General features: G+C 52.0%; 1 protein-coding gene across 26 annotated transcripts in view; it reads right to left on the minus strand.

The window, feature by feature from the left end:
- The window catches only part of Celf4 (CUGBP Elav-like family member 4), a 285,725-nt gene that overhangs the window by 60,311 nt on the left and 210,819 nt on the right, over positions 1-14,595 (minus strand). For 13 of the 26 annotated variants that reach the window (XM_059246309.1, XM_059246308.1, XM_059246303.1 and 10 more), the window contains exon 3: positions 1,798-1,876. In XM_059246309.1, coding sequence (XP_059102292.1) covers positions 1,798-1,876 — 79 coding nt within the window. The remainder of the gene's footprint in view (positions 1-1,797; positions 1,877-14,595) is intronic. The other 13 variants (XM_059246328.1, XM_059246315.1, XM_059246304.1 and 10 more) reach the window with 2 other exon arrangements.

Genomic DNA, 14,595 nt, shown 5'->3' on the forward strand with positions numbered 1-14,595 from the left:
TATGGGAACTTGACACAGGCTAGAGTTATTTGAGAGATAGGAACCTTAATTGAGAAAATGCCTCCATAAAATCAGGCTGCAGGCAAGACCACGGAGCATTTTTTTTAATTAGTGATGATAGGGGAGGGCCCGGCCCATTTTGAGTGGGGCCACCTCTGGGCAGGTAGTCCTGGGTTCTACAAGAAAGCAGGCTGCACAAGCCACAGAGAGCATACCAGTTAGCAGCCCTCTATGGCTTCTGCATCAGCTCCTGCCTCCAGGCTCCTGCCCTGTTTGAGTTCCTGCCCTGACTTCCTTCCTGACTGTGATGTGGAAGTGTAAGCCAAATACACCCTTTCTTCCCCAACTTGCTTTTGATCATGGTGTTTCATCATAAAAACAGTAACCTGAACTCTCCCAGGCAGTTCTTGTTCTGGGAAAGAGCCTTCGCTGCTGGAAGAATGGCCGAGATCTCTCACTGCTGGCTGAGGCTGGAAGCAGGTACTCCTTCCCCTTTCCCTGTCCTCTAGGGTTTCCTGCTCACGGGTGGCTACTCAGTTCATCACCTGTTGAGTTTGTGGGTGCTTGGATGGCGACCTACCATGGGTGGGTAGGACAGTGTCCTCCTGGGGGGGGGTCCTGGGTCTGACCAGGGACCAAGCTTGTCCACATTCCTGAGACCATTGCTCGGTGCTGAGACCAGGTAGGTGAAAAGCAAGTGTGAAGTTGGGGGCTAAAGGTAGACTCCATGAGAAGCAGAAAGGACAGCGTCCTCCTTTCCAAGGCTGTCAGTCTGGACCCTAGCAGGGGCCTGGGGCTCCCTTCCCTCTCTTGGGCTGAGGTGTCTCCTTCTTTCTCTCAGGTGAGGCTGCACGCTCGGTACCATGGGAAAGACAGTTGGCTGTGGAAAGAGTCCAAGCCTGGGTGACAGAGGCTGACCTCTGATGCTGGAGGTGTTCTTTATCATTTTCTCTTAGTTTCTTTTCACATCTGAGTCCTACCTAGGGGGTACCTAGAGATCGGGCTGTGCCCAGGGTGGGCACAAGTCACCCTGGAGCCGAGGTGGGGAAGCAGTACTGCTGCAAAGGCACTGAATTTCCAGGAGAGTTGTTGCCTGGTAACAGAGATGTCCCTGGCTGGCCACATGTCCTATGTCCTATCTTCCCAGGGCTGAGCTTCTGTGGTAATCTATCTATCTATCTATCTATCTATCTATCTATCTATCTATCTATCCCTTTCATGTATGTGCACGCATATGTGTGCATGGCGTGAGCATTTGTGGGTAAAGCCATGTCCTTCTCCCTCCGTCCCCTTCCAGACATCTGTCTGCCGGCTTGGATCCACACCTTTCCAATCTTTATCTCCATGCTTGCCTTGTGTGGCCTGCACCTCCACCACAGCGCCTCTCAGATGTGTTCCTTCCCAGCCTTGACTCCTCTTAGAACAAGATCGCAAGCATCGGGTCTCTCCTAACGGGGCAGTGTTCAAATTCCATCGCAGTGGGATTTTCTAGGCGGTACTCAGGCAGACACACTTTTTTGCCTTACTAAGAGAGTGGGAACGGATAACTCTTACATGGTTCCTTGTTTCTTTAGACAAGTATTAAACCCTTCCCTCCCTCCCGCAAGCAGGCCCCTGTCACCTAGGCCCTCCCTATTGTCTTTCCACATCAGTCACCCAGAACAACAAAGTCCTGTCCCTAGCCTTCAGTCCTGAGGGGGAGCAGCAGGAAGAGGAAGAGGTAGGGAGTCGCTGCAGCCGGACAGGGTGGGAAGAAGGGAGGAGAGGGGGAGGGGTCAGAGACAAGTGGGCCCTCACGTGAAGGGGGCTGGCGCAGGCAGCTACTACCTCCTCGGCTCTCGCTGTCCGCAGGCTTCACCTGGATCGGCCGGTTCATCTGCAACAGAGTAGAGGGAACAGCGTTACAGGTAGCCTGGTACCAAAGTGCTCGAGTGCACAGATGCCAGCGCGCAGGACACGCCCCCATTGGGGACCCCCACACCTAGAGACAAGCAGGTACATGCTCCCAAAGTTCCACCCGTCTTCGTCCACCGCTTCATCCTCCAAAGCCCGGTACTGCGCGCCAGCGGGGTGAGTGGGTGGAGGTCCTCCTCTTTGAATAGCTTTCAATAGCCTGATACTACAATCTGGGGGGCGATAGCATGCTTATTTTTCCTCTTGTTACCCAGAAGGCCCTCCTGTACCCGAGCCATACCCGAGCCACACCCGTGGTCCAGCCTTAGGTCCCTCAGTACAACTGGCTTCGCCGAGCTGGTCCCTGCAGGTGTCTGACTTCAGGCCCTGCCGTCTTTCTAAGCCTGGCCTGAGAGACAGTGGTGGCGGAGGACTGGGTTCCCACATCTATGTCTGGAAAGGAGCTCTAGACTGGGGTTCCCGAAGGCAGGCAGAGAGGTCGACCCAGGGTGGAGCAGACACCACCAGGTTTCTCATGCTTGTGGGTTTGGTGTCAGGGCCCCTGCGCGGGCCTCTCCCTGGAACCGGTACAATACTACATTTGGCCACTAGGGGTCTCTGAACTCCAAGCATCTTGGCTCGCACGGCTGGTTACACCCCAGCTCCGAGGTACTAGGGTGGTCTCTCCAGCCTTGGGTTCCCGCTGTATTTCAGACAATAAAAATTACAGAAACCACACAATGAGACCTTCTTTATGTCTTCACCGTGTTTCTCCTGTATGCTCCTCCATAATCCCTTTTTGCAGATGCACTTCTCTCACAAGAACTGGCCCCAAGAGGCAAGGAGAGCGGCGACGAAAGCACCCCCATTTTAAAGACAGAGAAGCCGAGGCCGAGAGACAGTCACGTGCTTTTCCAGGCTCTCTTGTGGCAGGGTCTGCAAAGGCTGTTTCTGCACTTGCTTGCACTGCACCTTAAGACCTTGTTGCCAATTCCCCTCCCTTACGGGGCCTGGAGCAGCAGTCACAAGCTACCTCCTGCCTTCCAGTCTAGGATTTGAAGTGAGTTTTGGCTGCCTCGAGACAACTGGGGGTTGCGGCGAGGATGTTTGTGACTCAGCAAGGTGAAGCCGAGGCCAGGGGAAGGGCAGAGCCATGCAAGGAAGGACAGAGGCAGCAGGCAGGATTCGGAGCGAGGGCGGACGGGGAAGGAGATCCTGGAGCCAAGGCCAGCCAGCCAGGCCTCTGGGGGCCAGGCTGTTCTGCTTTGCCGCCAGGTCGCGATAGACAGCCCCGGAAGGGGGTGACAGACAGGTGCGTTGTATGAAAGAAAGCTCCAGCCCCTCCAGCCACAGGAGGAGTGTCATACTGTAGCAAACTGCCAGCGTGTGGAAGTGTGACAGGGTACTTTTGGATCCCCAGCAAGACAGTCCGTTCCAAACTCTGAAGGAAAGGAGATGTCCTAGAGGGCCAACCGGGAATCTCACTATGGGAGAGGGGATCCAGCAGAGAGTTTTGTCACTCCTGGCTTGCTGTTCGGAACTTAGCAGCACCTCACTGGGGATTGAACCTAAGGCCAGCCAGTGCTCTAACACTGAGCTATAGCCGCCCCCTGTCACTTCTCACTACCTATTCCCCCTCCCATCTGAGGACTTAACAGAGTTGGGCCCGGGCACCCAGTTATGACCCCTGTTTTTTCTCACACCCATCTCTCCAGCTTTTGTGCTTTCAGAGTGGATAGTTCTCTGAGGTCAGGAATATTAGCTATACCTTCCTGGGAGGAACCTGGCTAGGACGCTCCCAGGAGAGGCAGGGCCAACACTACCAGCGACACAGTGACTAGCTTTCAGTTAGGGACCCCAGCCACTTGGGCAGGAAGGGCCAAATAGTTAGTGGAGATTGCAAAACGTCCAGGTAGTGAGGGCAGCTCGGGACAGATTCTTTGGTGTAGAAGATGCTTCCGCTGTCTCCTGCGTGCTCCCACCCCACATTTCCATATCTCCCTCCCTCAAGTTCATTCCTTGGGCCTGCAGTGCCCTGCTCCAATGTCCTGCCGTTCTTTAAGGCTAACAGGGTCCCCACTGTGGACTGAGTTTTGCAACCTCCATTCATACTGTGAGGCTGTGGCCCTCAGTGTGACCGTATCTGGAAAACCCAGGAGCATCAAGGAGGTGACTACAGTTACATTGAGTAATAATGGCAGGTCCCACATGGCCGCTGTCCTTACAAGACAAAGAGGAAACAAGGGGACCTACGCACACAGACAAAGGCCGTGTGAGGACACAGCAAGGTGACCCTCTCCAAGGAAGAAAGACTTCATTCAAAACCAAACCTGCTCACACCTTCTAGAACTTCCAGCCCCCAGGGCAATGAGAAATACATTTTGGTGCTTTAAGCCACCCAGCAGCCCCATCGAATGAACAAATCTGGTCCATGAGATCTGGCTGAGGGAAGGATCTTACAGGGAGTCCATCCTTTTCCATATAAAAGGCACACTTGAGGATGGAAATCCACTTGCAGGAGGTGAGGGGCTTAGGTTACCCAGGACGCCATAGCTGCTACATGCATTATTCTGCCAGATTATGATAACTTCTAGAATATGTGTGAAGAGAGTCACTTCAGTCAAAGGAACAGAGCTTCAAAGGGATTCAGACACTAGCCCAGAGTCACATAGACAGCAAATGGAAGCATTAGTACGAAGCCAGTGTTCCGGACAGCTGCTTCTGGGGTTGGAAGATGCTGGGAGCCATGTGGGATGGGCTCAGGGATGGTCTAAGGAGGATCCTAGCCAAGATGAAGAGCGGAGGAGAAGGGCTCTGATGGGCGCGTCAGTCTGGCTGAGTAAGGCAGGCAGAGGTGTGAACAAGACCTTGTGTGTGAACGGAGCCTTGTCCTTAGCGGCAGTGTGAGTGGGTGTGTGGGGGGTATGGGGGGGGGGGAGGAGAGATGGCTCTGCCTCTGGGAGGAGGTTCCAAGTTCTAGGCTAGTATTCTTCAGAAGAGTCCTACAGTTTGCCAGGGTCTGGGACAGAAATTTTTCTGACACGATCCATCCTGTTTTCCATGGCAACCGACAGGTGATAAAACTTTCTCCGTGTACATGGAGCCATCACTCTAGACTCCCTGGCCTCTTCAAGCCACTCTCTGGCCCTGTCTTTGGTACCTGACCACTCAGAATGCTCAGCCTTACACTCCTGAGTTAGGCTTGGCATATCTCCTTCCAAGAGTCCCTCATCCCATGCCAGGCCTGGACCAGACACCTAGACCTCCCCTGAAGTTTACTGCTGACTCATTCACTCCTCATCATCCCCTATGTCTCCCCTCAACTTAACTGAGGGCTTCCTGGTGGAGGGAGTCTAGGTTCTCACTGTCCTGTCGCTTAAACCTCGGCCACAGACTGGGCACCCATGGGTTCTCCACACAGACCACTGGAACAGAGCTGACTTGGCTCCCACTGAGCTGAGCTTCCTGGAGCCATTTTGTCATTTCCATCGAAACTGAAGGGTGGTCAGTGTCCAGAGCTTGCCTCAAATGCTGGCCAGGGTGGCCCAGACAACAGACAGGCCCAGACTTTCTTATTTTACAGCAGAAGTCAAATGTCAGACTGTGGTGTGGAGGTTTCCCAGCTCCAGCAGGCTTTCTGCAGGAGGCTGGGGCAGGAAGGAGGACTGCCCTCCCCGGCTCCTCAACTTGTGTAGGTTTAGCCTTATCTCGCCCCGGTTCGGCCTTAGGGAAGGAGGTGTGGACAGAGCAAGCTGGCCTGGGTGGAGAGTACCAAGTCAGGCCACAGAGGTGGTGAGAGATGACAAGGCCAAGTGTGGTGGAGGGTTGGGCAAGAAGCCAGGAGGACACCAATGGAAAAGGGGGCAGGGATAAGGAGTGAAGGATGAACAAAGGAAGACCCAAAAGGGCAATGGGCACCTTGCACCCTCCCTGTAGCAAACGTTATTTCTCAGGCCTAAGCCAGGATCCTCGGACCCATTGGTCCTCACTTTTCTCCTTTCTCCCAGTCCCCTGTCATCCATCCATCCATCCACACCTCCCAACAGTGTGGGGTTCTGAGAAAGCTGCCACGTGTGTCTTTTTCCTAAGGTGTGCTCTTCATTCTGGATCCTGCCCTCCAGGATGGGGTGGGGTGTCAGCTCAGCCGGGGGTGGTCTTCCCTGCATCAGCAACAGCTGCTTAAGGAGCTAAAGGCTCCTGTGCCAGTCCTCTGTGGAGACTCTTTGGGAACTGTGGTCTTTTTTCTAGGGAGAGTCCCCTCAGAAGGAGCAAACTAATTTGGCTTGAGTGCAGTATTTTCCTGAGCTCTGCACAGGTGGCTGGGGCCAGAAAGGAGTGGCCCTTTCCTGTCCCTTGCCACACCCAGGTCCAGCCTCATCAACTTCTGATTCTGCTTTGGGGAGAGAGATGTGTATGGAGTGAGCTGGCCTCACCAGATCAGTATTTAGGGCCAGCTTTGCCCCTTACAACAGCAGAGGGTGGGCAGGCAGGTGGCTCCTTCCCGGTCCCTTCCCTCCGGCTCTGTCTCCCTATCCCCCGCCCCTCCCTCTGCCACTCTGTGCATCAACACATAGCCATGCATTAAACAAGACATTCCATTAATTTCTTCATCATCATAACGTACGCTGGGACATACCCTTTAAATATTCATTCAGCTATGAAAACTGGGCATTAAAATTTTAATAATGTCAAGCTCATTTGAACCAGGCTCCTTGGGGACGATTACGATACAATTAGAATAAATACGATGATTGAGCTGGTCAAAAGGCTTCACCTGTCCAGCATGGCTCTCTGCATAGGTAGAGACCTGTGGCTGATGGGCAGACAGACTGACAGACAGGCCAGGCTCTTTCCTGACTCCATCTCCCCTCCTACAACCCTGTGGCCTCCTCTCTGCTCTATACTGCCCCATTTCCTCCTCACAGGTCTCTGCCGCCTGATCCCTGAAAGTCAGGGTGCTGGGCCACCATCCGTCTTCAGGAAGATGGCTCTGATTAGCACCCTTCTTCCAGTTCCTCCTGGTAAGTACCAGGCTGCTCACTGGATTCATGTGAGAGCACGGTTTTATTTGTGAGAACTTACTCTCCCCAATCTTTAAAGGGTTCTTGGGACTGTGGTGAACACTATCTCTATAGCGGAGCCAGCCTGGACATCCAGGGGTCCCTGAACAATCAACCGTGCCCTGTAAGCACAGTCTGCAGCAATGTGCTCCCTGAAGGCTGGTATGGAGATCTGGGGTGAGGCTGAGCCTTCCTGCATTTCTCATTGCCTTACAGCTGTCAAAACCCAATTCTGGAGGTGACCTAGCATTGTCCTCTTGTGTACTCACCCAGCTTCTATTTCCCTGATGACAGGGAAATTATTTCTCATTAGGTCATGGGCCCTTCTTTAGAGGCTGGTACCTTCAGACCCAACCTCTTGACTGAGCATCCTGCATGTACATGATCAGTACTATAACATATAACTGTTGGCTTTAAAGAATTCATTTTGTGTTGGGGATCAGGATGAAAGAAGAAGGTAGGAGAATACAGGAAGGGAGTGCCCATTATAGGATAGGCAGGACCAGCCTCTGCTGCTTCCCATGTCTGTGGGCAGAAATAGCTCTGTGGTGTAGGAAGAGGCGTAGTTGGCCTGATTTCAAAGGGCTAGCCCTCTGTGTTCCATTCTGGGTTCTTCCTCCCACTGGCAGTCCCTGAGCCCCAGGTGCTTCCTGGTTTGCAAGTGAGGACCCCCCAGGGACAAGTGGTCTTAATGTGTGGTATGCTGTCTCTGGGACATGGTCAGTACTGGGGTAAAGGGCACAGACTGCTGGGATATGACCAGCCCTGTCACAGCACAGCCAGCCTGGGCTGCCATAAGATGAGCATGTTCCATCCTGATCCCTACATTTTGTTATCTGGTTGGCACAGATAACATCCATGATACATATGTGTGGGGATCAGTGCATGGAAGGAGACAGCCTTTGCACAAGCAAAGATCCCAAACAGAAACCATGTCCCAGAGCATCGCTTAAAAAAACAAGAGTTCAAAGCTGAAATTCAAAGAATTCTAAAACAGTGATGCCCTAAATTCTAAGCATGTGTGTCTTCTGAGAGTAGGGATACTACTCAGAGGTGTTTCCCTAGAAGATGTTCTTCAACCCCTGTCCTTCACCTCCCCACACAGGCTTTCAGAGATAGGATTACACCATGTAGCCCACCCTAGCTTCAAACTTGTAATCCTCCTGCTTCATCTCTCCAGTGTCACCGTGCTTGTCAACTTCAGGTGCTTTTGAGAACAGAGACTAAGCCTGGGCAGCTGCTGGCCTGCAAGTCTGGGCCTGAGGATCCCTTTCTGGTCAGAGAATGAACTCCCCCATCAATTCTCGGGGAACAAAGGTGTGCGGCTCTCCATGCTGCCTTCCCTGAACTTTACCTTCACACAAATAAAATAGTTAACACATTAAAGACAAAAGCCTTTGTCCAAAATTGCCAAGAGGTCAAGATCTCATGTGGTGCCGGGTTAGAGTCACAGGCTCTGGCAAAGTTGAAGGGAAGGCTGAGCCCTTGCCTGGGGATTTCCATTGCCCTGGTGAGGAAGGCTCTCAGGGGAAATAAAGAGGCTGTGGGCATCATTTATAGTTCCTTGTAAAACTGCTTTAATTGCCTCCTTAATAAATTGCATATGGTTCACTCCATAAGAGATGGGTTAGGGGTTCAAGGAAACATGTCCACCATCAGTGAGGCCTGACTGTGGACACCCCCAGTAGCACCCATAGCACCACCAAGCTGGCCGCCTGGCCAGGTACAGAATTCCAGGGCTGCTTGGGGTATAGGTGCTGTTGATCTCTTTTCTGCTTGTTGGCTTCCTCTCTCTCCTGTGGGTCTTGGCTTTCCCTCTTGGTCCTACAATATCTATCAGGTGTCTTTTCAAGTCTGCCACTCCCTGTTCTTTCTTTCGTTGCTTTGTGGCATTGATGGAACGTTCTGGTCCCAGGCTTGATGGTTTATGTCTGTCTCCACTCTGTCGGGGAAGGCCCACAGCCACATTATTGCTAATGCACATCCAGGCCCTAGTGATGGCCACAGAACAAAGGATATGTGGGACACACTGAGGACTTGGAGGTAGCTCAGTCATTAAGTCCTTGTGGGACAAGCATGATGGCCCAAGAATGATCCCCAGAGCCTGTGTGAAAAAGCTGGGCGTGGCAGCATGTGCTTATAATCAATCTCAGTGATGGGGAAGTAGAGCCAGGAATATTTCTGAGGCTCTCTGGCCAGCTAGCCTAACCTAATTGGTGAGTTCCAGGCCAGTGAGAGACCCTGTCTCAAAAGCCTAAGCTGTGTTTGCTTTGACATCACATACACTAGGACTGGGAAAAGGCAGGGAATATCACCACGGTCCCTGAAAAAGGATGACACGTGGATCCCTAAAGCAGTCCAAACTTTGAAAGTACGAGGGGGACTTGTTGAGGAGAAAGGTTCCAATGGGAAAGGGAAGGGGGGTGGAGGGAGAGATGAATAAAATCCATCTTATAAATATTTTAGACTGTCAAACAAAAACAAAGTAGACAGTGTCTTGTGGAATGATACCTGCAGTTGATCTTGCTCCACACACACACACGTGGGCCTACGCATTCACAAGAGAGCACACACACACACACACACACACACACACACACACACACACACACAGAGGACTTAACATACTCATCAAGTGGATGACCAAGTCCTCTCTCAAGTGGCATCATCATCCTAGTCCCTAGGTCTGGCAGAAGGACCTGGAGGTTGGAAGTGGGTCATCTGCCTTCAGACCTGTTTCCAGACCAAAGAGAAAGGCCCTTTTAATCCTCTGCCCTCCAGCCGAGTGGCAGTGTTGTACCTTTGGATTAGGAAGGGTTTATTGAAGCAGTGAACGCCCTTTAGAGAGACAGCCAGCAGTACCGACCAGACAGAAGAGCAGGGTTATTGTTAAAATATGCAAATCTAGAGCCCATTGAAATACAAGCCCTCCAGACAAATTTTTTTTTTTTTTTGTAATAAATCTTGCTTCCGTCCTCACTCCCTGATCCAAGGAGGCCATCTGATGCTTGTTGGGTCAAGATACATCAACCCTGTCAAGCTCTTCACCCCTTTTTACCCCTCTCTTCAGTTGACATGCCAACTAAGGCCCCTGGCATATTCCTTGGGTGAAGTGCTTAAGGTAGCCTCCAGGTCACTCCCAGAGACCCCGTTCTGTGTGCAAGCCCCTCCTTCACCCCTCACCTCCTCTTACTTTATCACAAAGTAAGTCCTGAGGCTTTGCCTCCACTTCTTGTGAGCCTGTCATGATTGAGTACACTTGATTACACCTGTGACTTTGTATGTGGTGTGTGCACGTGTGTGTGCAGGTACGCATGGTGTGTAATGGCCAGAGGCCAATACAGGATGTCTTCCTCCATTGCTCTCCACCTTATTTTGTGAGACAAGGTTTTTCGCTGAACCTGGAGTTCAGTGATTAAGCTAGACTGGTTGACCAGTAAGCCCTAAGAATCCTCCTGGCCCTGCCTTCCCAGTGCTAGGAATACAGGTGGACTTCAGTGAGCCTGGCATTTTATGTGAGTACTGGAGATCAAACCCAGGTCTGCGGGCTTGCGTGGCGAACACTTTGCTGACTAAGCCATCTGCTCGGCCCTCACACCTGTTGCACTGTGCATCACTGACTCGGGATGCTTTGCTCTGCACTGTCAAAGTGTTGGGTTTCAAGGACAGTTGCTCAGAAGCAGCAGAGCTTCTAATTGCCTTGAGGACATGGCTGGATCCTATCGTAGGAATGGGCCTTCTGGCTGTGAGGAAGGACCTGTAAAGTCAGGCATGTGGTGGGAGCTGGGCACCTGGACTGGACAAGGGTGAACTGTGGCAAGTCTCTCTTATGTTCCAGAATTTTCCATAACCATATAGTGGACATTACATTCTTTGTTCTTTCCTGAATTCTCAGGGTGGGTGGGATTAGGGTTGGAGGGTATGGTGTGTGTGTGTGTGTGTGTGTGTGTGTGTGTGTGTGTGTGTGTATGTGTTTAACAGGGATAACAAAGAGCAGTAGGGACGGTCACAGGGTGTAAGAGTAAGGAGATTCACTTTCACTAGGCGTGAGGGGAGAGGCAGGCTGTACTTGCTAAGACTGGCAGGGCCTGAGTGCTGCTGTGTGTTGGGTGTTTCCTGCTTGTTTGAGACAAGACAGAATTCCACCAGGGCCTCTTCTAGCAAGAGCATGGAGTGGGGTGAGCTCAAAGAGGCCTGAGAGATGCCAGACAGATGATTAGAGCAAGACCAGCACTGTTTTCTGGTATCCTGCCCCGCCTGTAGCCCTGTGAGAAGATACGAGTCCAGGATTGATGCCAGAAAGGTACTAGACAAACTGATCAATTATCCCATGTCCTTCTTGGTTCCCAAGTGACCCCGTGCCCCAGGCCAAACCTGGCAAGAGGACTAAGAATGTGTGTGGAGTGCAGAGCCCTTAGTCCAGGCAGCCCCCTCTGCAGCCTACGCATCCTCTTTGGTCCAGCCCTCCAAGCAGGCTGCCCGGCAGTTGCTATGCAACAGGCATCTCTGCTCTACAGTGTCCAGCCAGTAGCAGCAGGCAGGACTGGGAGGCTGTTCTGTTAGTGGGCGGCTTATGCTGCCCACACTCCTTCCGTCTGTTCACCTTCCTCCTCCTCTGAGCCTTCTCCTCCCTGTGTCCCTGGAATTTTGTTTAAAGTCTACTGCTCTTTCACCTAAAGGGCTAGAAGGAAGGTTTCTCCCTTTGTCCCTGTGCCCTGGACTGGCGCATCACTGAGTCCTGTGATGGGCCCAGCCCAAGCCCATTGGTGCTTCCAGTATAGAGAAGACCTCCCAGTTGGTGTTTGGTATCCCTTGTCCCCTGAATGTCCATGATACAATGAGGAGGGGAGGAGGCATTGTGGTTCACACGTCTCTGGGCTAGGGCAGGTGAAACAGAATTGCCAAGATGGAGCCCATGGATCTCTGACCCTAAGGAAGCTGGGATTTAGTGGTCCTGCATCCCAGCCATGACTTCGGGTCCCCCAGTGCCGAGGGTTCCTTGTCCATCTTAGCTTACTGTTCCGACCCATCCATCAGGGCTGCGCTGGCAGAGGTAGGAGGATCCTCACAGTCTTAGTTAAGCACTGCTGCCGTGGAAACCAAGCTAATTAGCTGCTGAGCCTGGCTGGGTCACTAACCCTCTTCAGGGTGGGGGTGCGCGATGGTTGAAAAACCAGTGGCTGGATAATTCTGGATGAAAGCAGCTCTGATTTCGTTGCCAGGCCCAGATTTAAGTCCTAGCTTTTCAGTGTATCTGCTTGTGGAGACAGCAGTTGCTTAGCCCCTTAAAGGCATACCTAGCCTCCGAGAATGCAGGGGGATGGGACTTAATGAAGACTCTTAGCACGTGTCCCACAGCCATCCTCTGGCTCCAGCCCTCTTGTGGCTCTCCCTGCCCCTCTGAGGAAAGGCTGAGGTTATGGTGGAAGGCTGTGTATGACCAAGAAGCAGGGGCTTCCAAATACCAGAGACTTGTGGTACCTATTATCTGCCTCCTCCCAAGGGCCTGCCCTTTGCTCTTGTCCCTACTTGGTCTATCAGCACCTGTGTCCATTTCTTCAATGCATCACAGCATTGGTTCTTTCATTCACTCACTCATTCATTCATCCACCCAATGCTTATTGAGTACCTCAGTGGGCAGGACCTGTTCTATGACGCCCCTCCACACCGGTGTTCACTGCCCCGTCTTTAGAAGGAAGAGGGCTGCTAGAAGCCCACTCTGCTCTGCTCTTCTTGGGCCTCACTGTACACTGGGCTTGCCGATTTGGCTTGGTTGGCTGGCCAGTGAGTTTCGGGGATCAATCTGCCTCTTCCTCGTGAATGCTGAGGTTAGAAGCACATGCCATTATAGCCAACTTTTCAGTAAATGCTGGGGACTGAACTCAGGCCCTCACGTGGCAAACACTTCATTGACTAAACCATATCCCCCCAGTCCACCATCTGTCTATTTTTATTTTTATACCATACAGTTTTGCTACTATGGCTCTGTCGTATAATTTGAGGTTAATGTTTACTATTGTTGTTGAGATAGAGTCTGAAAGGTGTAGCTTAGGTTGTCCTTGAGCTCACTACGTAGAGCAGGCTACCTTCAAAATCATGACACTCCTCCTGCTTCAGACCCCCAGATTGTTGGGTGTGAACCTCCACGCGTGTTTTTCTTTTCCTGTTTTTGTTTTTAAAGCAATTATGACTTGGACTTTATACGTCTGCCCATCACATGGCATCATGATGAAATCGCTAGACACATAGTCTTGCACTGGCAGGGACCAACTAACTACGAGCTTGCAAAAGTCCTCTCATTCTGACCGGTGGAGAGCGGCCTGGGGAGGGGAGATTCCCACTGAGTGTGAACACGTGGGTGTCTTAGGGCCATGTGGGCTAACCTTAGCTATCTGTGGGGCCGGACTCCTCACCCAAGTGTGGGTCTGCCTCATCTCCCCTTACCCGCTGTTGCTGATCTGCTTCCCAAGGCAGTGCTCCTGGCTGTGCAGTTCTTCACACCTAAGGTCTTAGTGTTTGCTTGTAAACATTCCATGATTCTCCTTCAACCAACCATCAGGTGCCTAGGACTGCCTTTGCAGGGGCTCCCTGCATCTACAACTGGCACTTTCCAGCCCACAATGCTACTATGATTGCCTCTGAAGATTTAGACCCGGGTCTCCTGGACAAGCTAGCAGAGTAGACATAAAGAGGGAGTAGGATCCGTCCCAGGGACTGGCACAAAGACCCTTTTCTGTGTCATCCACCCCTTTCCCCACCTCCTTATTCGCTCACCTTACCTGAACCACATGTCTAGCCCCTGTCTGTTCCCTCACCCTTCTAGGTTTGTCCCCAGCCAGGTTTCTTCCACTCCCTCCCCAAATCTGAACTCTCTTAATTCTCTCCCAAGGCTTCAGTCTCAGCACAGGCCTGGGGAGAAAGCCCACACCAAGTAAATGACAAATGAAGAGGAAATTGCTCTTAATCCCCACGCCACAATCTGGTGATGTCGGCCAAGCGCAAACCTGAGTCATCCTTTGAACAGCAGGCAGCGACATTTGCTTTTTGGAATTTGTTTTGTCTCTGGGCTTCAGATTTAATCATCCCCCCCTCTCTCCCTCCCTGCTTCCTCCCTCCCTCTGCCCCTGGTGCTCCAGTGTTCTGATGTGAGCCTGCACCCAGCTCGTCCTCGCCTGTTTTCCTGGCATTCATTAACACAGCTCTCCAGCCTCCAACAGGCTAAATGATGAATCAGGTTAAATTCCAGACAACAGCCGCACAGCACCATCAATTAGCCATCTCCGGGGCAGCTTCATTAATAAGCATCGATCACGGTCCTCCTTCTGGAACACGCTAGGGTCTCTGGGTCACGGGCACTGCCTGCAAGCATGTCAGGCTTGGGTGCAAGTATCAGCACGTGAAAACTGGAGTGTGGGGTGAGGGGCAGGTGATTACTGAAAGGGTGGGTGGGCACATGATGGGTGAGTGGACCTAAGTGGGTGTGGCAGTAGATTTGTGATGAATGTGCATGTGTGTGTGTGTGTGTGTGTGTGTGTGTGTGTGTGTGTGTGTGTGTGTTTGTGTGGTGTAGGTGACCCTATACAAGGTGTGGCATGGGATGTGTTTGCTGTACATGTGGCATGTGGGTAGAGTGTGTATTCGA

Source organism: Peromyscus eremicus, chromosome 19, assembly GCF_949786415.1.
Source record: "Peromyscus eremicus chromosome 19, PerEre_H2_v1, whole genome shotgun sequence".
Lineage (NCBI taxonomy): Eukaryota > Metazoa > Chordata > Mammalia > Rodentia > Cricetidae > Peromyscus > Peromyscus eremicus.